This window comes from Fundulus heteroclitus, unplaced genomic scaffold (genome assembly GCF_011125445.2).
Source record: "Fundulus heteroclitus isolate FHET01 unplaced genomic scaffold, MU-UCD_Fhet_4.1 scaffold_207, whole genome shotgun sequence".
Taxonomy (NCBI): Eukaryota; Metazoa; Chordata; class Actinopteri; order Cyprinodontiformes; family Fundulidae; genus Fundulus; species Fundulus heteroclitus.
In genome coordinates this window covers 23,187-46,683 of record NW_023396619.1, presented here as the reverse complement: position 1 = coordinate 46,683, position 23,497 = coordinate 23,187, and the positions used below count along the sequence as shown (strand labels likewise).

The window sequence follows — 23,497 nt, the reverse complement described above, 5'->3', positions numbered from 1 at the left end:
GCGGAGCCTCAGGTGAGTCGGTTACAGTCAGGTATCAGATCAGGAGAAACAGGTTCTGACTCCATTTAGCAGCAGAACAGAACAGAGAGAAGACTCTGGATCAGGGTGAGTGTGAACTTGTTCTGCTTTTCTCTCTGTGGACTGTGAACAGAACCAGGAACAGAACTCAGTCTGGTTCTCCTTCAGAACCAAGCTGCTGCTTCATGTAACCGTGGTGCTGGTCAGGCTCTGATTTCCTGCTTATCAGCACCAACAAACGCTCAGTTTCCTTCCTTTGTCTCTTTTCCCCAGACTTCCCTGCACTTCTAATTACCCGGTTTGACTTTGGACTATAACGAACTCTGTGTCATCAGTCTGCCTGCCTGTCACTCTGGTTGTTTCTCTGCTTGGCCGGCTGAATTCTGGATCCTCTGTTTCTGTTCCTGACAAAAATGGGAGATAATATTTCTAAAAACTATTTTAAAGCTTCTGTGTTTTAGTTGTTCAGTTTAACTGGTACTGGTTCCGTTACTGCTCTACTGCTTCTTCCTCATAATGTAAGATGATAATGATAATAATAATAATAATAATAATAATAATAATAATAATAATAATAATAATAATAATAATAATGTCCCTTCATGCAGATGTCTGTACTCCTACTACTTCAGTCCATTTGGCTTTCCAGGTGAACAATGAAGTATTTACACCTTTATAGGTACTCCTACATGAACCCCATTTCTACTCCTATAATGGAAAATTAAGACGTTGGAAGCTCCGACATTTAAGAAGCTACTTGAAAAGTAAAATGTGTTTTTACACCATGTTTGTGGCTGTGAGAGAGCGAGAGAGAGCACGCCTTTCAGCAGAAACATGAAGACTGAATGTTTTACACCCAAATTCTTTTGTTTCTTTCTGTGCTTTCAACTTTTTCTCTACATGGGACCAGGCTTGGTTTGGAAATGCTGACAGCATTTTGGAAATCTCAAAGTTCAAGTAAGAAAAATATAGCTGTTTTCGTAATGCTAATGGGCCAACTGTGCACACTGCTGAAATAAGATACTACTGCCAAATTAAAGCATCAGCTACATAATTGTTTTTTATTTGTTTTAGAATAATGATAATTAAATCTATTTTACAGCAAATGCTCTCCCTCTCATACACAGTGTGACATCACCTTTCCTCACATTACAAGTTAAAAACTCATAGTAGTAAGGCTGGCTTAAAAAAAGACTTAATGGTGTTCATATGTACTGTACTATAGTGGAAGAGGAGTCAGAGTCAGCTAAATTCTGTATTTAAAAAAGCCAAAATTGTACAAACCTAAGCGATCAGAAATTGATTCAGAATGTCGTAAGCTAGCAGCCCAGGTGTTTCCATCACACTCAGCCCGCCGGCAAGAACAGACAGTAAGTAATGCACATTTAGTATCACTAAAAAGAACAGATAAGATACAAAACAATGTGGACCACAAAGCAATAATAAGACTAAATTGAGCAGTGTGAATGTGGCTCTTCCTGATTGGATGAATGTCAGTAATTCAGTTTCTTCAGTTGAATTTCCACCTAGGCTTCATATAGTTTATTAATACTTTTAAATGGCTGCCCTAATTGACAAATATCAAAGTTTGTATGGAATGAAAAGGAGCCAGAAATGTTGTTCAGCAGTTCATGCAGACTAGTTTGTAACAGCGTCACTTTTAACCCTCTCATTGCCGTTTATTCAGCAGACAGGACTTGCCTGAAGTTTGTTGCTTTGCCCTTTAAACAGTTATTGCTCAGTCAGAAACACAATTAATACTGAATAACTGTCATATAGTGAAAGTTGAAGAAGTCTTGGAGAAAACGGCAGAAGGACACTCCCTGCACAGCTTGGATTCTACAGCCAAAGAAATAAATAGAGAAAAGCTTCAGGTCACCTGAATATAACTTTGGTCATAAAGGAGCTGAAACACCAAGATGTTCCTCCTAAATCAAATCTTTTTCAGAGAAACATCTTGGTTCTGATTGAGCTCATCATGGTAAAATCTTCAATCAGATAAATCCATCTCTGCTGTTCTTCTGGAGAATGACCTGCAGGATGGTCCAAGAGAAGAGTTACAAGCTGCAGAAGAGAACTAAAAGGAAGTAAAACTTTCTGGAAATGAGTGTATTTGTCCTTGATTTGAGCAGCTAAATCAGATTATCTGCCAATGGAATGAGTATTTTCATCCCTAAAATAAGATAATTAGATATACTGACCTTGAAATAAGATGATGGAGACGAGTTGATCCTATATTAAGAGCTAAATCGTATTCAGTTGGCAGATAATCCTATTTAGCTGCTCAGATCAAGGACAAAAACATTCATTTCAATCCAGTTTTACTTGCTTTTAGTTCCTTTTAGCAGTGAAGCTGCAGCATCTTTGTTCATCTTTGTGGGCCGCTGTGTTCAGAACCAACACATCAGAACTTCAGAGGAAATGTTCCCTCCTTCATTCACTCTGGATGTTTCTACAGACCTGGAACAGGATTCCAGTTCAGACCTGAAAAGGTTTCAGCCTCAGTTTTAGCTTCATTCTCTGAAGAAAGCAGAACTTCTCCAGATGGTTCTGAGGAGATCAGCCAGCAGACATCAGGAGGTGCATGAAGTAGTGAAGGAGAGGACAATCCAGACCCAGATGGTACCTGCTGAACTCAGGTTCCTCTGGTCCTCTACACACATGATGGGAACCAGCTTTCTGCTCTACAGAACACTGACTGGACCTGAACCACTGGGAACTGACTGGTTCTGGTTCCTCTCTCAGGCTGACTGAAGTCCAGGTGATGGAGAACAGAGCAGAACCTCCAGGACCCATCAGTCCGTCTATGAGGAGTGACTGGTCCAAAGATGACCCTCCAGACTTCAAAGAACCTGGACCCTCAGAGTAAGAACCTTTAAAGCTTCTGCTTCTCTGCAGCAGTTTGTGTTCAGAGCTTCTTCTCTGGTTTTTATCAGAGTTTCTCACTGATTGATGTGATCTGAATAACAACATGTTGGTGTTTCAGAGGTCAGAACCACAGACAGAGAGCAGAACCTCCAGGATCCAGCTGTCCGTCTATCAGGAGTGACTGGTCCAAAGGAAAACCTCCAGAATTCAAAGAACCTGGACCCTCAGAGTAAGAACCTCTAAAGCTTCTGCTTCTCTGCAGCAGTTTGTGTTCAGAGCTTCTTCTCTGGTTTTTATCAGAGTTTCTCACTGATTGATGTGATCTGAATAACAACATGTTGGTGTTTCAGAGGTCAGAACCACAGACGGAGAGCAGAACCTCCAGGATCCAGCTGTCCGTCTATGAGGAGTGACTGGTCCAAAGGAAAACCTCCAGAATTCAAAGAACCTGGACCCTCAGAGTAAGAACCTCTAAAGCTTCTGCTTCTCTGCAGCAGTTTGTGTTCAGAGCTTCTTCTCTGGTTTTTATCAGAGTTTCTCACTGATTGATGTGATCTGAATAACAACATGTTGGTGTTTCAGAGGTCAGAACCACAGACGGAGAGCAGAACCTCCAGGATCCAGCTGTCCGTCTATCAGGAGTGACCGGTCCAAAGGAGCCACTCCAAACTTGAGTGAAGAACCTGGACCCTCAGACTCAGAGTAAGAACCCAGTTTCTAACTGATCCTTGTGATTCCACAGAGATATAAAACATAATATTGACTCAGTCTTCAGTTTATAAAGTGAAAGTAAATTAGTTTAGAACTTTAACTTAACTTAAAGCTCCATAATCATCAGCTGTTAGTCAATAAAGCAGTAGTATTCACTGCAGAAACATTGGGCCTGGTTATACACACATGTACAATGGTCTTAGTCACATTGGCTGTAGGGAGAATTGTTGGCATGGAAATGTGTAAATATATGTTTAGAAGCATATTCATTCATTTGTTTAAAAATGGACCTTAGAGTTTTATAAACTGGTAAGTAAAGCATGAATTAGGAAGAGCATTTATGTTAAGATCTAAAGGAAGGAGAAGGGGTGTGATTACTTTTGTTTTACTTCTTCAGACCAGGACCTGGACTGCTGGCAGCCAATCAGAGCAGCTGTGCTCCAGGTGAGACTGAACATCTCCAATCAGAACTTCCTTCTATCGTCTCTGTTGGACTAATTCCTCGTCTTTAGTTGGCATTTGGGAATCTAAGTGTTTAAAGTTTTTCAGGGATCGATTATTTGCCCTGAATCTCTGGATTTCCAGCTGCTGTAAATGTAACGTCTGTGTTCAACCCAACAACCTATTGGGTTTGCTTTGAAGTGCTTCTGTTTTCAGCCCTTTGTGCTAAATGCATTAAAACTGAACATCTCCTTAAAGCTGCAGCTCATTTTGATGGAAACAAAAAGGTGGAGAAAACAAGCTGCTGCACTGCTGCTTTAAAGAAAGAGGGAAGGAAAGTCTGAGAGACAGAAAGCTTTATTTCCTCTGACAATAGATCCCAGATTACAGCAGATATATTTGTAGAAACATGGAATATTTCTATCTGCTGTTTACTTCTAAAGGACCAAATCAGTCCCATGTCATTTCTAATCTGTAATTATTCTCTAAAAACATCCAATCCAGTCTGTGAGGGAGAAAAGCATCTGAAATGTGAACACTAGCTGATCCAAGGAGCTGTTTCTCTGGCAGATTAGAGCATTTCCTCCAGATTTCCTTCATTAAGGCTGAAAATGCTGCCAGGAAGCATTTTCTGTCTCTCTGCCTCTTCTGTAGCTGCTGTGTTTGTGGGAGAAGGTCAGATAGAAGCAGAGAAATGAGGACAATGGTGACCTGATGCTAAAGAGTTGATGTTGCTGAAAGCTGCTGCATGTTTCTGTCAGCATTTCTTCATCTGATCTGCTTTGTGAATCAGATCCTGACAGTGAACAGATACTGGCCACAAAGCAGAGGCACAACTCTGCTGTCTGACCATCTAACAAGGTTCTGCTTCTAAGGATGGATCCCATTGGTTAGCATCACATCATGTGACCTAAGAGACCTTCTAATGATGACACCTCCTGATGTTCCAGATGTTTCTGCTCCAACTTCATCACTAAATCAGCTTTTTCCTTCAGTTGTCTCTTCTTCTCTGTTCCAGCAGATGTTGGTCTGCAGGAGGTTCTAGAGGAACATAAGATCAGTCTGAGGAGGAGATGTGAACGTGTGACTGAAGGAAGTGATGAACCAGGAAGTAGAACCCTCCTCAACAGGATCTACACTGATCTCTACATCACAGAGGGACAGAGTGAAGAGGTTAATAGCCAACATGAGGTGAAGCAGCTGGAGAGAGCTTCCAGGATCCAGAACCTCCATGACTCTCCAATCAGGTGCCACGACATCTTTAAAGCCTCACCTGACCAACATGGAGCCATCAGAGTGGTTCTGACCAACGGCGTGGCTGGTGTTGGAAAAACCTTCTCAGTGCAGAAGTTCACTCTGGACTGGGCCGAGGGCTTGGAGAACCAAGATGTCCGTGTGGTGGTTCTGCTGTCGTTCAGGGAGCTGAACCTGATCAGAGGTGAGCAGCACAGTCTTCTCACGCTGCTCCATGTTTTCCATCCAAGCCTCCAGAAGCTCCCAGCAGAGCAGCTGGCTCGCCACAAACTTCTCTTCATCTTTGACGGCCTGGATGAAAGCAGACTTTCTCTGGACTTCAGCCACAGTCGGCTGGTTTCTGACGTCACACAGAAGTCATCAGTCGACGTTCTGCTGACAAACCTCATCAAGGGGAACCTGCTTCCCTCGGCTCTGGTCTGGATCACCTCCAGACCTGCAGCGGCCAATCAGATCCCTCCTTCATGTGTTGCCAGGGTAACAGAGGTACGAGGCTTCAGCGACGCCCAGAAGGAGGAGTACTTCAGGAGGAGGTTCAGTGATGAAGAGCTGTCCAGCAGAATCATCTCCCACATCAAGACCTCCAGGAGCCTCCACATCATGTGTGGAATCCCAGTCTTCTGCTGGATCGCTGCTACGGTTCTGGAGAACATGTTGACCACAGAGCAGAGAGGAGAGCTGCCCACGACCATGACTGACATGTACTCTCACTTCCTGCTGGTCCAGACCAGGAGGAAGAAGAACAAGTACCATGGAGGACATGGGAGGAGTCCACAGGAGCTGATGGAGGCTGACAGGGAAGTTCTCCTGAAGCTGGGGAGGCTGGCGTTGGAACATCTGGAGAAAGGAAACATCATGTTCTACCAAGAAGACCTGCAGCAGTGTGGTCTGGATGTCACAGAGGCCTCGGTGTACTCAGGAGTTTGTACAGAGATCTTCAAGAGAGAGAGCGTGATCTTCCAGAAAGCAGTCTACTGCTTTGTTCATCTGAGCATTCAGGAGTTTCTGGCTGCAGTCTACATGTTCCACTGCTTCACCAGCAGGAACACACAGGTGGTGGAGAACTTCCTGGGAGATAAATACAGTGAAACATCTCTGGATGAGTTCCTGAAGAGAATCATGGATAAATCCCTCAGAAGTGAAAATGGCCACCTGGACCTGTTTGCTCGCTTCCTTCATGGCCTCTCTGTGGAGTCCAACCAGAGACTCTTAGGAGGCCTGCTGGGTCAGACAGAGAACAGTCCAGGAACCATCCAGAGAGTCATCACCAACCTGAAGGAGATGAACACTGATGAAATCTCTCCTGACAGAAGCATCAACATCTTCCACTGTCTGATGGAGATGAAGGACCTCTCAGTTTATCAGGAGATCCAACAGTTCCTGAAATCAGAGAACAGATCAGAGGAGCTCTCAGAGATCCAGTGCTCAGCTCTGGCCTACATGCTGCAGATGTCAGAGGAGGTTCTGGATGAGTTGGACCTGGAGAAGTACAACACATCAGAATCAGGACGACTGAGACTGGTTCCAGCTGTGAGGAACTGCAGAAAGGCTCGGTGAGTCCAGATGTCTTCATTGACTAATGCTGATTCAGCATTATTGCTTATCCGGTTTATTCTTCATTATTCCGTCAATTCTGGACGTTTTTGGACCTTTAACTACTTCCTTCATACTTTGGACTATTTCAACCATCAGATTTCTAAATCTTCAGCTCATTCAGGTCAGCTCTGCTGCAGCTTTTGGTATTTAGAGATTTTGATCTTTTAGAAAGATTCAATCATCCAGAGACACATTTTAAACTTTAAACAGCTCTTCACTCATTGGGCTGTTACCCATTTCAATCTGAAAAACTCACACAGAAAGAAAAGGCAATTAGAAGAATTTTATTGATACAATATTGTAAGAGTTTGGCGCTCAGACCTCAGCAGGAAAAATTCACGCTGAATTATACTTCAATATGCATAAGCAGGCGTATGAGAACAGGGACATTTCCCCCCAAAAATTACCGAGGTCGAGGCCGGTGCATCAAACAGGCCGGTTGCCTTGAAGGCCTACCAAAGTTGAGTGAGATGAATGGGGAGATGAGGGGAGGTGTATGTTGAGGTGAATGAATAGAGATGGTCAGTCTCAGGATGATACTTGGAACTGAAAGGCTTGCAAAGGGGAACGTCTATATGGAAATACTTGGACCTCGGCAGGAAACATAAATCAGGAAACATGATTTATACTTTAACATAGATAAACAGATGTATGAGAATAGGGATGTTCCCCCCCAACAATGCTGAGGTCCAGGCCAGAGCGTCAGCAAGTTCAGAAGGCAGAGAGAAGGATGAGCAATGAAGGAGAAAAGATGAGAAAGCTTAGCAAAGAGGGCCATTTCTGCAAAGGCTTTCCAAAATTTAAACAAGATGAATGGAAAGATGAGGTGAGGTGGATGGAGAGGTGAAAGGTCAGGTGAAAGGTCAGTTTCTGGCTGATGCACGTGATGAATGAATAATCATGGCAGGGAGCATGGCAGAAAACGCAGGGAACATGGCAGAGATAGCAGGGAACATGGCAGAGAACGCAGGGAATAGGCAGAGAACGCAGGGAATAGGCAGAGAACGCAGGGAACATGGCAGAGAACGCAGGAAATAGGCAGAGAACGCAGGGAACACACAGGGGGCATGGCAGACAACGCAGGGAATAGGCAGAGAACGCAGGGAACATGGCAGAGAACGGAGGGAATATGGCAGAGAACGCAGGGAATAGGCAGAGAACGCAGGGAATAGGCAGAGAACGCTGGGAACATGGCAGAGAACGCAGGGAATATGGCAGAGAACGCAGAGAATAGGCAGAGAACGCAGGGAATAGGCAGAGAACGCAGGTAATATGGCAGAGAACGCAGGGAATAGGCAGAGAACGCAGGGAATAGGCAGAGAACGCAGGAAATATGGCAGAGAACGCAGGGAATATGGCAGAGAACGCAGGGAATATGGCAGAGAATGCAGGGAATATGGCAGAGAACGCAGGTAATATGGCAGAGAATGCAGGTAATATGGCAGAGAACGCAGGGAATAGGCAGAGAATGCAGGGAATATGGCAGAAAACGCAGGGAATAGGCAGAGAACGCAGGGAATATGGCAGAGAACGCAGGGAATATGGCAGAGAACGCAGGGAATATGGCAGAGAACGCAGGTAATATGGCAGAGAACGCAGGTAATATGGCAGAGAACGCAAGGAATAGGCAGAGAACGCAGGGAATAGGCAGAGAATGCAGGGAATAGGCAGAGAACGCAGGGAATATGGCAGAGAACGCAGGGAATATGGCAGAGAACGCAGGGAATATGGCAGAGAACGCAGGTAATATGGCAGAGAACGCAAGGAATAGGCAGAGAACGCAGGGAATAGGCAGAGAACGCAGGGAATAGGCAGAGAACGCAGGGAATATGGCAGAGAACGCAGGGAACATGGCAGAGAACGCAGGGAACATGGCAGAGAACGCAGGGAACATGGCAGAGAACGCAGGTAATATGGCAGAGAACGCAGGGAATAGGCAGAGAACGCAGGGAATAGGCAGAGAACGCAGGGAACATGGCAGAGAACGCAGGGAATATGGCAGAGAACGCAGAGAATAGGCAGAGAACGCAGGGAATAGGCAGAGAACGCAGGGAATAGGCAGAGAACGCAGGGAATAGGCAGAGAACGCAGGGAACATGGCAGAGAACGCAGGGAACATGGCAGAGAACACAGGTAATATGGCAGAGATTGCAGGGAATATGGCAGAGAACGCAGGGAACATGGCAGAGAACGCAGGGAACACACAGGGAGCATGGCAGAGAACGCAGGGAATAGGCAGAGAACGCAGGGAATAGGCAGAGAACGCAGGGAATATGGCAGAGAACGCAGGGAACATGGCAGAGAACGCAGGGAACACAGGGAGCATGGCAGAGAACGTTGGGAACACACAGGGAACATGGCAGAGAACGCAGGGAACACAGGGAGCATGGCAGAGAACGCAGGGAACATGGCAGAGAACGCAGGGAATATGGCAGAGAACGCAGGGAATATGGCAGAGAACGCAGGGAACACAGGGAGCATGGCAGAGAACGCAGGGAACATGGCAGAGAACGCAGGGAACATGGCAGAGAACGCAGGGAATATGGCAGAGAATGCAGGGAATATGGCAGAGAACGCAGGGAACATGGCAGAGAACGCAGGGAATATGGCAGAGAACGCAGGGAACACACATGGAGCATGGCAGAGAACGCAGGGAATATGGCAGAGAACGCAGGGAACATGGCAGAGAACGCAGGGAATATGGCAGAGAACGCAGGGAACATGGCAGAGAACACAGGGAATATGGCAGAGAATGCAGGGAACACACATGGAGCATGGCAGAGAACGCAGGGAATATGGCAGAGAACGCAGGGAATAGGCAGAGAACGCAGGGAATAGGCAGAGAACTCAGGGAACATGGCAGAGAACGCAGGGAATATGGCAGAGAACGCAGGGAACATGGCAGAGAACGCAGGGAATATGGCAGAGAACGCAGGGAACATGGCAGAGAACGCAGGGAACATGGCAGAGAACGCAGGGAATATGGCAGAGAACGCAGGGAACACACATGGAGCATGGCAGAGAACGCAGGGAATATGGCAGAGAACGCAGGGAACACACAGGGAGTATGGCAGAGAACGCAGGGAACATGGCAGAGAACGCAGGGAATATGGCAGAGAATGCAGGGAACATGGCAGAGAACGCAGGGAATATGGCAGAGAACGCAGGGAATAGGCAGAGAACGCAGGGAATATGGCAGAGAACGCAGGGAATATGGCAGAGAACGCAGGGAATATGGCAGAGAACGCAGGGAACACACATGGAGCATGGCAGAGAACGCAGGGAATATGGCAGAGAACGCAGGGAATATGGCAGAGAAGCTACAAATCCTTGGAGTCTCATGTTCAGTTTACTAATGGATGGGTTCAGGAGCTGCAGATCATAAAGCCAGCAAACAGTGGGAACACAGTAATTCATACAAAGGTAAGCTGTGCTCAGACGGGCTCTGGCACATGCTAACCGTTAGTGCTAACAACCACTCACGCATGTAATGTACTTTTAACTAGCTGCTATGTGTTTCAAAGGTTTAGTTAGTAACATTACCTGCCAACCCTCCCTAAACCCTCCTGGTTTCTCACGTATTTGAGCCTTTTCCCGCTGCCGTTTTAGTATTTATGTGCATGTATGTGGTGTCGCGGATGAAGGAAAGAAACAATGTAGGCTATTAAATAAAACCGTGCATCTTTAACTTACCAGAATGAAAATGCAGGGAACACACTCTCATTGACATCGGGGTACTGTGGAAAGTTATGATCGGTCGACTTACAGCCGCGATCCAAGCGAGCCGACGACTCCATTGCGCTTGCTGTCTCTCCCGTGGTTGCGCCTCCGGGCAGGAAAGCGGTGGAAAGTTAACCCGTTTTCTATGTTTTTCCCATGGCGATCATGTGTTGCGCTGTTACAGTCCACAACACAGCAACGGTTTACCATGGTTGAAATGAAGTTAAGGTGAAATTAATCAAATTAAAACACGGCTGAGAGAGGGAGTACAGTACGCGGTAGTCATAGGCAGTAGTCTGAGTAGCGATGGCGGGGCATTCAATATGGCGGCCACACAAAGTAATACATCATGACGCCCAAGCCCTGTTTTCGCTTTAGCTCCATAATTCACCTCTTTAGAAAATCCCTCTTTAGGTCAGGGCTATTGAACTGATGGTCTGTGGGCCACTTCTGGTCCGCTGGTGATGGTAATCTGGGCCGTAAATGACTTCTTTGTAAAAACTAAATAAGATCAGAGAAGATCAGAAACATTGTGTGAAAAACAGCCCAGATGAGCGGCATGGTTGACCAGCCTTGGTTTGTCTGCTGTTCAGTTCCTAACCTCTAAGTAACAGGTTAGCTTTCATTGTTCTCTGAAACAGTCCACAACTATGTTTGTCTGCCAGTGTCTACGACTGTCACTGACATCTTCAACCCTTGGAGTAAGCCCCCCCCACTGTGTAAAGCCACATAGGTGAGCCCACAAGAAGAGACGTTTGGCTTTATTTGCACTTCAACCATTGGTTAACAAACAGTTATCTGAAGGCAGGCAGGTTTATAAAGCTGACTGCAGAACACAGGATGTCACTAATCAGAACAGACACAGAACTCATGGTGCAGAACTGTCTCTGTCTAAATCCGCCTCTCCAGCACCCCTACACCAAGAAACAGGAAAGGAACAACAGCTTCATTTTTAGTTTTATTTAACCAGGAAAAAGACCTTTGAGATCAAGAACAATAGAGAACAAATGAACAGTGTCCTGCCTTTTGTTAAAAGACAGCAATACATTCATGGTGGTGTGGCGAGACTAGATTGAAGTCGAGAAATTGTAAATTTCTAAACCCAAATAAAATTGCTCCACAACGCCACCTTGGGAATTTCACCCAAGGAATATTACTCTCCTTTTTGATAAGGCACACCAGTTCACTCATGCATGGATTAAGACATCTGAGGCAATTTTAAAATGTACAAACAGCTTTTTATTAAATGCTTCTTAAAATATTCTTTTTAAAACCAATTCTTTATAATGCTAAAGGGAAAAAAAGAAAAGTAACTACAGTAGCTGAGGTTACCGGCGGAAGGGGCCACTATAGGACAGTAGCCGCCCAGACACAGCAAACAAAACCCCTGTAAAGCACCAGACGCAGTGAGACAACCCAAACTCAGGAATCACGGCACAAAAAAAGAAGACACCGTCACCACACCAACATCACCGCCGGGCCTCAGCACTGCCAACAGAGAGAGAAAAAAAGAAACAATTAATAAAGACAACAATCCGAAATGTACAACAAAAGGAAAATAATATCAGCCCAAATGAATCAATAGTCAGGCTATGTCATAAATCGAAAGGGCTGGAACAAACATAAAAATAAAAAATACAAATTAAAATGTCCGAATCTGGTGCGACCCTCTGGCCACGCCGCAACAGGAGGTGGATTGAGCGCGCCGGTGCCGCACGCCAATGCCGCACGCCAAACACCACTTCAATTAGGGCGTGTAGCCGCCACCACAATCCGAGGTTGATGATGCACAAAATCCGGGATATCAACAGAGCAGCAATGGTAATATGGGGAGACCTGTAAAAGTTAGTCACTATTTAACAGAACTGCAACAAATTGGCGTTAACAATGAGCGTTACTTCTTACCTCCCAATCCAGACAAACTCATGTACGCGTGCACACACACACAAACCGACGACGAGGAGGAGAGCCGCACAGTAGCGTTTTGCCTATAATCATACCTGGATTTAGATCTTCTGTGAACAAGCGGCAATAGTGCAAAGGGAGGGGAGACCTACCACCACAAGATCAGAGCAGCATGCACCTGATGTGATGCCTTTTGACTGTCAGTCCCTGAGACGCGAGTCACAGCCAAAGCTTGAGGAAGACCTGTGTGTTCGATTGGGCGCAGCGGCTTCTTATATACCACGCCCACTTTGCCCAACCGGAACCTCGCACCTGAAAGCTATTTATATAGCAATACATATATTTCTATACCACTACAGTGGGAATAAATGACATAAATAAGATAATAAACTAGTTCATAGTTTAAAGTTAGTCCAAGTAAATCCATGCTAACAATAGTTAAAAAGCTTTGGGTGTGATATTTAATCAGAGTGAGACCTCCCATCGTGGTCAGATCTCTGAATAAAGGTTCCTCAGAGAAGTGAAGGACATCAAGCCTTGTGTGGAGAACTTTCTTCATCTTGGTGGCTGTCTAGCTTCACATAGTCTCCTGTTGTGAGGACAGCAGCAACAGTCCATGACAAGCCAAGCCTAACAACACCACAGTGTCTCTCAGGAGCCCTTTGGCTTGTTCCACTATGTTATGGAGCTGGAACAGAGTTAGAAGACAAAGATTTCAGCTAACTAGATCCGCTATCATCACACCTCAACTTTTAGGGGAAGTTAAGAGTGAGATTATGTTCATTTTTTGGGCTGGGGGAGCGGTGGAGAATGGATCCAGTCAACTGCGTCTCATTTTTAACTGACTAGACATGGAAGTGGAGAAGTTTTCCTTTGGTTAAAAAGTGAAAGAGGAGTGTCAACACCTTACTGTCCAGTTAGTGGGTTAAACAGAAAAACACCAAACTGTTCTCCTGGGATTGTTCCAACATACCAAGACTGCCTGATATGAGCAGAATCACGTCTGTTTAATCTCTATTCACAACATTTACGCTCAATATTGCACCTTCTCAACAAGTAAACGGCTCTGTGGTCCATGCCAGATTTCTGAGGAAAATCCAGTTTGCTCTGATTTTGGCTCATCTGCAGAAATTCTGTCTGCTGCAACCAAAACTCCACCTTCCTGAGTCCATCCAGCTGCTGCTTTATTCTTGTAAAATAGATTTTGTTACTAGATAGACCTGCATGAATGGATCACATGAAACAGACCCCACATGTACAAATAATCACTGAATAAAGTTATAAAGTAGTTGTAAGTTTCTGCCGGCATTATTACACTCCTTTTTTAATCAGAATCAGAAATACTTTAATAACTACAGGTTACTACATGGGTTACTACATGCTGGTGCTAAATCTCACTGCAGAACATGTAAATCATTTAATGGCAATAAAATTAGAACCCTGAAAGATGTGCACATCTCTCAGTTCTTCCATAGCAGGACTGCTCCTCTGAAATAAAAATATGCTATACAGCTCTTTAAAAAAATCCATGTTGTAATTTCATGTAATGGGGCTAAATAAGTTTGATCTAAACTAAGAAATCTAAAAGAAATGATTTTTCTTTCTTTGCCTCCATCTGCAGGTGTGAGTGGCTTTATAATGAATAAATAATGAATTGAGCATAAATCTGAAAACATTGTCCACTAATCTACTATTTTAGTGTGGTGACACAAGTGAGTCTAGAGTCAAGACATCTATCAATTTTAATATAATTATGTAGATATGATGATTATTATTATACTCAATGTTCATCATAGAACAATAAATAAACCAAATGTTTTTTGAACTTGATTATTATTGCACATTAACAAGCTGCAAGCAGCTATAAATGGTTGTAACAAAATCTTCTCTTGCAGCAATATATCAAGCTAAAACAGACTTTGTAGTAAATGAAATAGGGCTCCCTCCACTGCAGACAGCAGCAGGTAGAATGTACTTCAGCTATTATACCACTGAAGAAGTAAAGTGCTAAACTAAGTCAGCCACTGGTAAACTCCTGCAGCGGAGAGCATGCTGTGAAGAAAAGCTGCTTTATTGATGCAGTTGTAGTAACACACTGTGTTCTAGTGGAAGTAACGTAACGCCGTTATCTGTTACATTAAGTCATGACTCTCTTTACTAAATGAAAACTGGAGCCTCCTGTTTTCTTTTTGATACATTACCAGTAATTTTACCCAGTTTGGTCACTTCCAGTAAAAGGAAGAGGCGTCACTTGTATGTATAGTTAGAGATGATTTGGAAGTGAGATGAAGCCAAAACAACCATAGTGTATTATCACTAGACTCACATATGTCTAGAGATAATCTGCTGATAATTTACATAGAGGAGACGGCCAAATGCTACCATGGACATCCAGATAGATTTAGTCAGTTCTGTTGTTTTACTCTAGATGATCTTTCTTCATCTTTGTGGTTAAATGAAGCTTTTAACCAAAGCAGAGACACAGCAGCTCTGCAGTAGAACCAAGACCTGAAGAGACTGAAGAGATTCTCTGTGTGGGTCAAACAGGACATTGATGTGAAGAGCAGATGTTCATCTGATGATGACATCACTGTTTAGTCATCATCTTTTAGACTGTTTATCAGTCTTTATTAGTCTGATTTAACTACAACTGATCTGATTCTTTCTCTCATCACAGACTAGTGGGCTGTATTCTCTCACTGACTGACTGTGAAGTTGTGGCCTCAGCCCTGAAGTCCAACCCCTCCCTGACTGACCTGGAAATAGATCAGATCTATAAAGGAGGGGAAACCTTTGGAGACTCTGAGATGAAGCGTCTCTGTGAGATCCTGGAGACTCCATTCTGTAAAGTAAAGAAGCTGACGTAGGTTTTATCTTCACTGCTACTTTAAAACTTATTTTAATTAATAATTTTGTTCTGACATTTTTTCTTTACAGACAACCTGCTGTCCAAATGTTTTGCCTTGTCAATTATTTATTTTCTTCTTTGATATTTTCAGTATTGAACATTTAACACTTAAAATGTTTTGGACTGAAGAACAAAAATTAGGAAAACAAGTCAAATGATGTGAATTATTGATGGAGATGTTTTAATTTGATTTGGTAAAGATTTAGATAACAAGATCAGATCATTTAGCTTTATTTTTCATTTCTTTGTCACATCTTTACATGAAACATTAATCTTTGTTCCTCCAGAGTAGTGCCAGGATCACATTCATACACATAAACAGTAAAATAAAAATAATAAAATAGCATTATCTAAAAATCGAATGTCTGAGAAGAACAAAGAGAGAAAATGTAAACTAAATCAAAGCGACGGCACCAGCAGGTTGCATGTTCTCCCTGTGCATGCGTGGGTTCTCTCTGGGTACTCCGGCTTCCTCCCACAGTCCTAAAACATGACTGTTAGCTTAACTGGCCTCTCTAAATCCTCCTTAGGTGTGAGTGTGTGTGTGAATGGTTGGTTGTCCTGTCTGTCTCTGTGTTGTCCTGTGATAGGCTGCTTACCTGTCCAGGTGAAGCCCGCCTCTCAGCCACTGACAGCTGCAGATAGACACCAGCAGCCCTCAGGACCCCAGCAGGGATAAGCCTGGTGGAAAATGGTTGGATGGACGGTACCAGCAGGTTCCAGCAGCTCAGCTTTGTCCTGAAGCTGCTGTTCTGTTGGTGCGGCTCAGAGAGGAACCGTCCTCTTCAGTCTCACAGCTCAATCAGACAGAACCAGAACCAGGAGCCAGCAGTGTGGCTATTAAAACTACAGCACAATATTGAAAAGTAAAAAGCTCTACTGCAGCAGACGCTCTCTGGACTCAGCGGTACCGTTCAGCAACAAGCCAACAAGTTTGAGCACCAAGAAGGAAACCAAAGAAAAACTGAAGAATCATCATTTCTATTAGTCTGCAGACCATTTCTGCTTGGCAGACCATGATCCAGAGGAACATCTGGCTCCAGCTGTTCTCCTCCATCCTCCTCCTCCAGGATGTGAAAAAGGAGGTGCTGGGAGCCCCTTCATCGGATGCTCTGTTGGCTCCTCACTTTAAATCGGCGCTGGAGAAGATCCAGAAGAACGCCGAGGAGTCAGAGACGCTTCAGGACCTGGTGAGGCCTCGCTCCGGGCCGACGTCCCTCGCTGGTTTGCCGGCTGCTTGGAGCACCGTGTCCAGGAGGTCAGGAGTTCAGGCGCTCCACGGCTCCTGGAGTCTCCCTCTGCTCCTCCATCAGCCTCCTCCATCAACCTGCTCCTCCATCAGCCTCCTCCCTCTGCTCCTCCATCAGCCTCCTCCATCAGCCTCCTCCTCCCTCTGCTCTCCAGAGCAGGGCGCTGCACCTCCTCTCTCCTCCACGTTTCAGAGGAGTCTTGGAGACGGTTCTAGCGTCTCCAGAGCAGAGCGCTGCACCTCCTCTCTCCTCCTCCAGGGTTCAGAGGAGTCATGGAGACGGTTCTAGCGTCTCCAGAGCAGAGCGCTGCACCTCCTCTCTCCTCCACAGTTCAGAGGAGTCATGGAGACGGTTCTAGTGTCTCCAGAGCAGAGCGCTGCTCTCCTGTCAGAACTGCAGGAACTCCTGGATAAAGACGTCATTTCCAGGGTTCTCCACGGGGTTCTATTGCCTTTATTTACTGGTTCTGATCACAGAGAGACGGTTCCACATGCTGACAGTCAGACAGCTGCTGGAGAACGTTCTCCAGAACCACTGGTTCTCCTCCATAGATCTGAAGGACTACTTCCATGTTCCATCATCCCCAAACACAGGAAGTATCTGCGGTTCTCCTTCCAGGGGATTCCCTGTCACTACAACCTGCCGTTGGGTTCCTCTCTGGTTCCACGCACGTTCTCCAGATGCCGCTGCGCTCTGCAGGGATGAGAATCCTCTTTTATGTGGACCACCTGCTCTTGCTGGCTCGGTCCAGAGAGGAAGCGGCGGTGCAGACCAGAGCTCTGGCTCCACAGCTGACAGAACTGGGTTCTCCATAAAGTGCTAAAAGGTTGTGTTCTGCGTCCCAGCTGCTAGGAGCTAAACTGGGCCACCATGAGAGCCCAGAGCAGACGCTGTCAGCGCTGCTCCGCCGGGTCACACCTCCACACAGTGACAGCTCTGTCCGTCATGCGGCTGCTGGGGATGACGTCAGCGGCCCACCTGCTGCTTCCGCTGGCTCTGCTTCATAGGAGGCGCCTGCCTGCAGAGATGCTTCACCCGCCTGCGCAGAGACCCTGTGGCCAGAAGAGGCAGAGGATGACTGCAGTCCCTCCGTCAGTGGGAGCCCACCTGGCCCACTGGGGAAACCCCCCCACTGTGTCAGAGGGAGTTGCCCTCAGCAGACCAGAGTCACACGTCCCGGTGTTCACAGACGCTGTCAGGCTGGGAGGAAGGTGTCTGTCCCAGGTAGTGGCAGAGAAGTGGCCACACCACATGTCTCTCCACATAAAGGTGCTGAAGCTGACTCAGCATTTTGCTCCTCTGCTGCGGGACCAGCAGCTTCTGATCCACACCCACAACAGGCTCACAGCAGCGGCATAAAGCGCCAAGGCTGCTGCTTTAGCTTGAAGATGAATCCAGAACAATGTGAGCTGAAACTCTGTTAAATGATCCATGTTTAGAACATTGTGGCTCTGAGAACCACTGTTCTAGCAGAACCCTGAGCCAGACTAGAAGACAGCAGCATTTTAAACAGACGCCAGAGCCATCAGACTTAAATATCCAGCAGCAGCAAGTGATCATGGATGGATTTATGTTCAAGGAGAGTTTATTGTTGGCTGCTAATCTCCAAGCTCTAGTGCCCCCCCCCCCAACCCTAAGCCCAGAACATCTTCATCAGCAGCCGCCACTGCTGAGAACCACACCTTGATCTGGACCTTCACACGTCATGATAACATGTTCTGGTTCTGCTGGCTTTAACTCTTTAAATCAGTTCTACTGGATCACATATCAGACATCAGTTCATCATGTTTCTGGCACTTTTACATTAAGGGACATTCATTTTCTACATTTGATCATTTATTTGTTCATGTTTCAGTTTTAACCTGCATCCTGGTGGCTTCAGCTCACATCTTTCATTCTTTATTCAGATTGCAGCGCTGCAGTTTGTCAGAGATCAGCTGTAAACATCTGGTCTCTGCCCTGAAGTCCAACCCGTCCCATCTGACAGAACTGGACCTGAGCTGGAACAACGACCTGAAAGATGGTGGAGTGAAGGAGCTCTGTGGTTTCCTCCAGACTCCCCTCTGCAAACTACAGAAACTGAGGTCAGACTCCATGTTTTAGTTCTGATATCTGTGATGTGAAAGTTGTGTTGACACTAAACTGCAGACATCTGGCTGATATTCTACTGATCCACACTGAGGATCTTCATGGTAAAGTCTGCTTTCTTCTTCACTGCTTTGCTCCACTTAAAGTTTCTTTCTTTTTCTAACTTCCTGTCAGCATTTATTCAATAATCAGCAGAAAACATGAAACAATGAGCTGAATTTCAGTTTAGAGTTGCAGCTTTTATCCAGAACTGAGGAAGAGGAAGAGAGAAGAAATAAAATGCTGATGTTTCATTTATTTGAAGGTTTTTAATCTCTTTAAACCTTCATCAGGTCAGTTTTTCTCCATTTTCTACAGGATGGTGTTAAAATAATTGAATAAGTGGATGTAATTGAGCTGAAAAGCAAAGTTCAGATCTTCTATTGTAATAAATCTTTGCTGAGTTTGTTCCAGGACTTCCATCTGATTTTATCAACAAATCTAAATCTTCCACCTGCCCACTTGATCCCATCCCGTCTGCCCTGGTCAAATCCTGCCTCCACGCTCTTCTCCCCTTCATAACTGCCATCATTCACTCCTCTCTTGGTTCTGGAATTGTTCCATCTCTTTTCAAAACTGCTTTTATCACTCCTATTGTGAAGAATCCTGGACTAGATCCCAACAATTACAATAATCTCAGGCCAATTTCAAATGTACCTTTTATTTAAAAAATAATGGAAAAAACAGTCTCTTCTCAACTTCATTCTCACTTAACTCATAACAAGCTTTATGAACAGTTCCAGTCTGGCTTCCGTCCTCGTCATAGCACTGAAACCGCCCTCTTAAAAATAATCAATGATCTTTTAATAGCAGCTGACTCTGGTCTAATTTCCATCCTCATTCTTCTTGATCTAAGTGCAGCCTTTGACACAGTTTCACACTCTACCCTACTCCATGGACTTTATACAATTGGCATCACTCATTCTCCCCTAGCCTGGTTTCAATCCTATCTTTCTGGACGCACTCAGTTTGTTCAGATTAAGTCATATCGTTCCAACTCCTCTCCAGTTACCACCGGTGTTCCCCAAGGCTCTGTTCTAGGACCCCTACTCTTTATCATCTCCATTCTCCCCCTTGGCAATATCTTTAGGAAATTCAACATCAATTTTCACTGCGGATGACACCCAGCTCTATCTTTCTTGTACACCAAACTCTTCACTCCCACCTCCTTCATTAATCTCCTGCTTAACCAAAATAAAATCCTGGTTCACCTCCAACTTTCTTAAATTGAATAATGACAAGACAGAAATCCTCTTAGTGGGAACAAAATCTACTTTAGCCAAAGCTGACAGTTTCTCCCTTTCATTTGACAACTCCATAATCTCCCCTTCACCTCAGGTCAAGAGTCTGGGTGTCATCCTTGATAGCACCTTGTCCTTCTCCTCTCACATTAACAACCTTACCCGCTCCGCTTACTTTCACTTAGGCAATATCAATCGCCTTCGCCCCTCTCTCTCCCCTAGCTCCACCTGCACTCTTGTTCATAGTCTGGTCACTTCCCGCATTGATTACTGTAATTCTCTTCTTTTCGGTCTTCCTCAAAAATCCATTCACAAGCTTCAGTCAGTACAAAACTCAGCAGCTCGCATCATTTCTAGAACCCCCTCTTTTCATCACATCACCCCAGTCCTGCAGCAGCTCCACTGGCTACCTGTGAAGTTCAGAATTCAGTTCAAAATCCTCCTACTTACTTTTAAAGTTATTCACAATCTCTCCCCTCCACACCTTTCTGATTTACTTCAAATTTCTACTCCCTCCCGCATACTTAGATCTTCTTCTACCACTCACTTAGTTGTTCCTTCAGCCCGTCTCAGCACCATGGGGAGCAGAGCTTTTTCTGGAATTATCTCCCCCCTGACATCTGCAGCACCGAGTCTTTACCCGTGTTCAAATCAAAACTCAAAACCCACATGTTCAAGATTGCCTTTTCATTATGATTTTATATTACTTTCCTCTGTGTAATTTGTGTTGTTTCTTTTAATTATGACGACTGCTTTTACCATTTATTGTTTTTACATGTGACCTTGAGTGTTTTGAAAGGCACTTGAAATAAAATTTATCATTATTATTAATATTATTATTATTATTATTATTATTATTATTATTATTATTATTTATCAGCCTACTCCTCCATCAGCCTCCTCCTCCCTCTGCTCCTCCATCAGCCTCCTCCATCAGCCTCCTCCTCCCTCTGCTCCTCCATCAGCCTCCTCCTCCATCAGCCTCCTCCCTCTGCTCCTCCTGTAGCCTCCTCCATCAGCCTCCTCCATCAGCCTCCTCCTCCCTCTGCTCCTCCATCAGCCTCCTCCTCCATCAGCCTCCTCCCTCTGCTCCTCCTGTAGCCTCCTCCATCAGCCTCCTCCATCAGCCTCCTCCTCCATCAGCCTCCTCCTCCCTCTGCTCCTCCATCAGCCTCCTCCTCCCTCTGCTCCTCCATCAGCCTCCTCCCTCTGCTCCTCCTTTAGCCTCCTCCATCAGCCTCCTCCTCCATCAGCCTCCTCCTCCATCAGCCTCCTCCTCCTTCAGCCTCCTCCTCCCTCTGCTCCTCCATCAGCCTCCTCCTCCCTCTGCTCCTCCCTTAGCCTCCTCCATCAGCCTCCTCCATCAGCCTCCTCCATCAGCCTCCTCCTCCTTCAGCCTCCTCCTCCCTCTGCTCCTCCTTCAGCTTCCTCCTCCATCTGCTCCTCCATCAGCCTCCTCCCCTATCAGCCTCCTCCCTCTGCTCCTCCATCAGCCTCCTCCTCCATCAGCCTCCTCCCTCTGCTCCTCCTGTAGCCTCCTCCATCAGCCTCCTCCATCAGCCTCCTCCTCCCTCTGCTCCTCCATCAGCCTCCTCCTCCATCAGCCTCCTCCCTCTGCTCCTCCTGTAGCCTCCTCCATCAGCCTCCTCCTCCATCAGCCTCCTCCTCCATCAGCCTCCTCCTCCCTCTGCTCCTCCATCAGCCTCCTCCTCCCTCTGCTCCTCCATCAGCCTCCTCCCTCTGCTCCTCCTTTAGCCTCCTCCATCAGCCTCCTCCTCCATCAGCCTCCTCCTCCATCAGCCTCCTCCTCCTTCAGCCTCCTCCTCCCTCTGCTCCTCCATCAGCCTCCTCCTCCCTCTGCTCCTCCCTTAGCCTCCTCCATCAGCCTCCTCCATCAGCCTCCTCCATCAGCCTCCTCCTCCTTCAGCCTCCTCCTCCCTCTGCTCCTCCTTCAGCTTCCTCCTCCATCTGCTCCTCCATCAGCCTCCTCCCCTATCAGCCTCCTCCCTCTGCTCCTCCATCAGCCTCCTCCATCAGCCTCCTGAAAAAAGGTGAAAAAAGGGAATGTTGGAAAGCTGAACGCAGGTGGAGAAAGAATAGACTCCTGGTTCACTATGACATCTATAAAGAGAGACTTTACAGATATAACTTACAACTGAAAAATGCAAGAGAATCTTTCTTCTCAGAGATCATCAAGAAAAACATTAATAATGCTCGTGTCTTATTTTCCACAGTCGACAGGTTAACAAATCCTCCTGTGTCCGTGGCTTCAGAACTCCACTCCACCAGGGCCTGCAATGAATTTGCTAACTTCTTTACTGAGAAAATCCTAAAAATTAGAGGATCACTTTGTACATCCATATCAACACCAGAACCAAAGCCATATTCAGTTGGAACTATTTCTGACAAAATGTCCCATTTCAGCGAAATAAACCACAAAAGCTTAGAGCAGATCATTCAGCAGCTAAGTTCCTCCTCCTGCTGCCTTGATGTTCTCCCCACAGCTTTCTTTAAAAAAGTTTTACCTGTCATAATGTCTGATTTGACTCAGATAATAAACGCGTCCCTTCTGTCAGGTGTTTTCCTCCAGTCCCTAAAAACAGCAATTATCAAACCACTGTTAAAAAAGAACAATTTAGACAAACTTCTACTCCAGAACTACAGGCCCATCTCAAACCTCCCCTTTATCAGTAAGATCATTGAAAAAGCTGTATTTCAACAATTAAACACCTTCTTAACAACGACCAGCCGCTTTGATGTTTTCCAGTCAGGTTTCCTCACCACAGTACAGAGACCGCCCTGATCAAGGTGTTTAATGACATCCATATAAATACAGACTGTGGAAGAACCACTGTGCTGGTTCTATTGGACCTTAGTGCAGCATTTGATACTGTTGATCACTCCATTCTGTTAGAGCGCCTGGAGAACTGGGTCGGCCTTTCTGGTACAGCTCTCCACTGGTTTAAATCTTACTTAAAGGACAGGGAATTTTTTGTATCAGTAGGTAACTTTACATCGAAGATTACAAAAATCACATGTGGGGTTCCCCAAGGGTCCATCCTGGGTCCCCTCCTATTCAATATCTACATGCTCCCTCTAGCTCAGATAATAAAAAATAACAACATCAGCTACCATAACTATGTAGACGACACACAGCTCTACATCACCATGTCACCAGGTGACTATGAACCAGTTCAGGCACTGAGTAAATGCCTAGAAGAAATCAATGCCTGGATGTGCCAAAATTTTCTTCAACTGAATAAAAACAAAACAGAAGTAATAATATTTGGACCAATAGAGGAGAGATCAAAAGTTAGCACACAGCTTCAGCTGCTTCAGCTAAAAACCACCAATCAGGCCCGAAATCTGGGAGTAGTGATGGACTCAGACCTGAACCTTCAAAAGCATCTAAAGACAGTTACAAGGTTGGCTTTCTATCACCTGAAGAACATTTCTAG

At 45.4% G+C, this 23,497-nt stretch overlaps 1 protein-coding gene across 1 annotated transcript in view; it reads left to right on the top strand.

Annotated features, from left to right (window-relative positions):
• Window positions 1–4,845: 4,845 nt before the first annotated feature.
• The window catches only part of LOC105924420 (NACHT, LRR and PYD domains-containing protein 12-like), a 31,846-nt gene continuing 13,194 nt past the window's right edge, over window positions 4,846–23,497 (top strand). Inside the window, exons 1-2 of the mRNA XM_036129722.1 lie at window positions 4,846–4,927; window positions 5,060–6,845. Coding sequence (XP_035985615.1) covers window positions 4,915–4,927; window positions 5,060–6,845 — 1,799 coding nt within the window. The 5' untranslated portion in view covers window positions 4,846–4,914. The remainder of the gene's footprint in view (window positions 4,928–5,059; window positions 6,846–23,497) is intronic.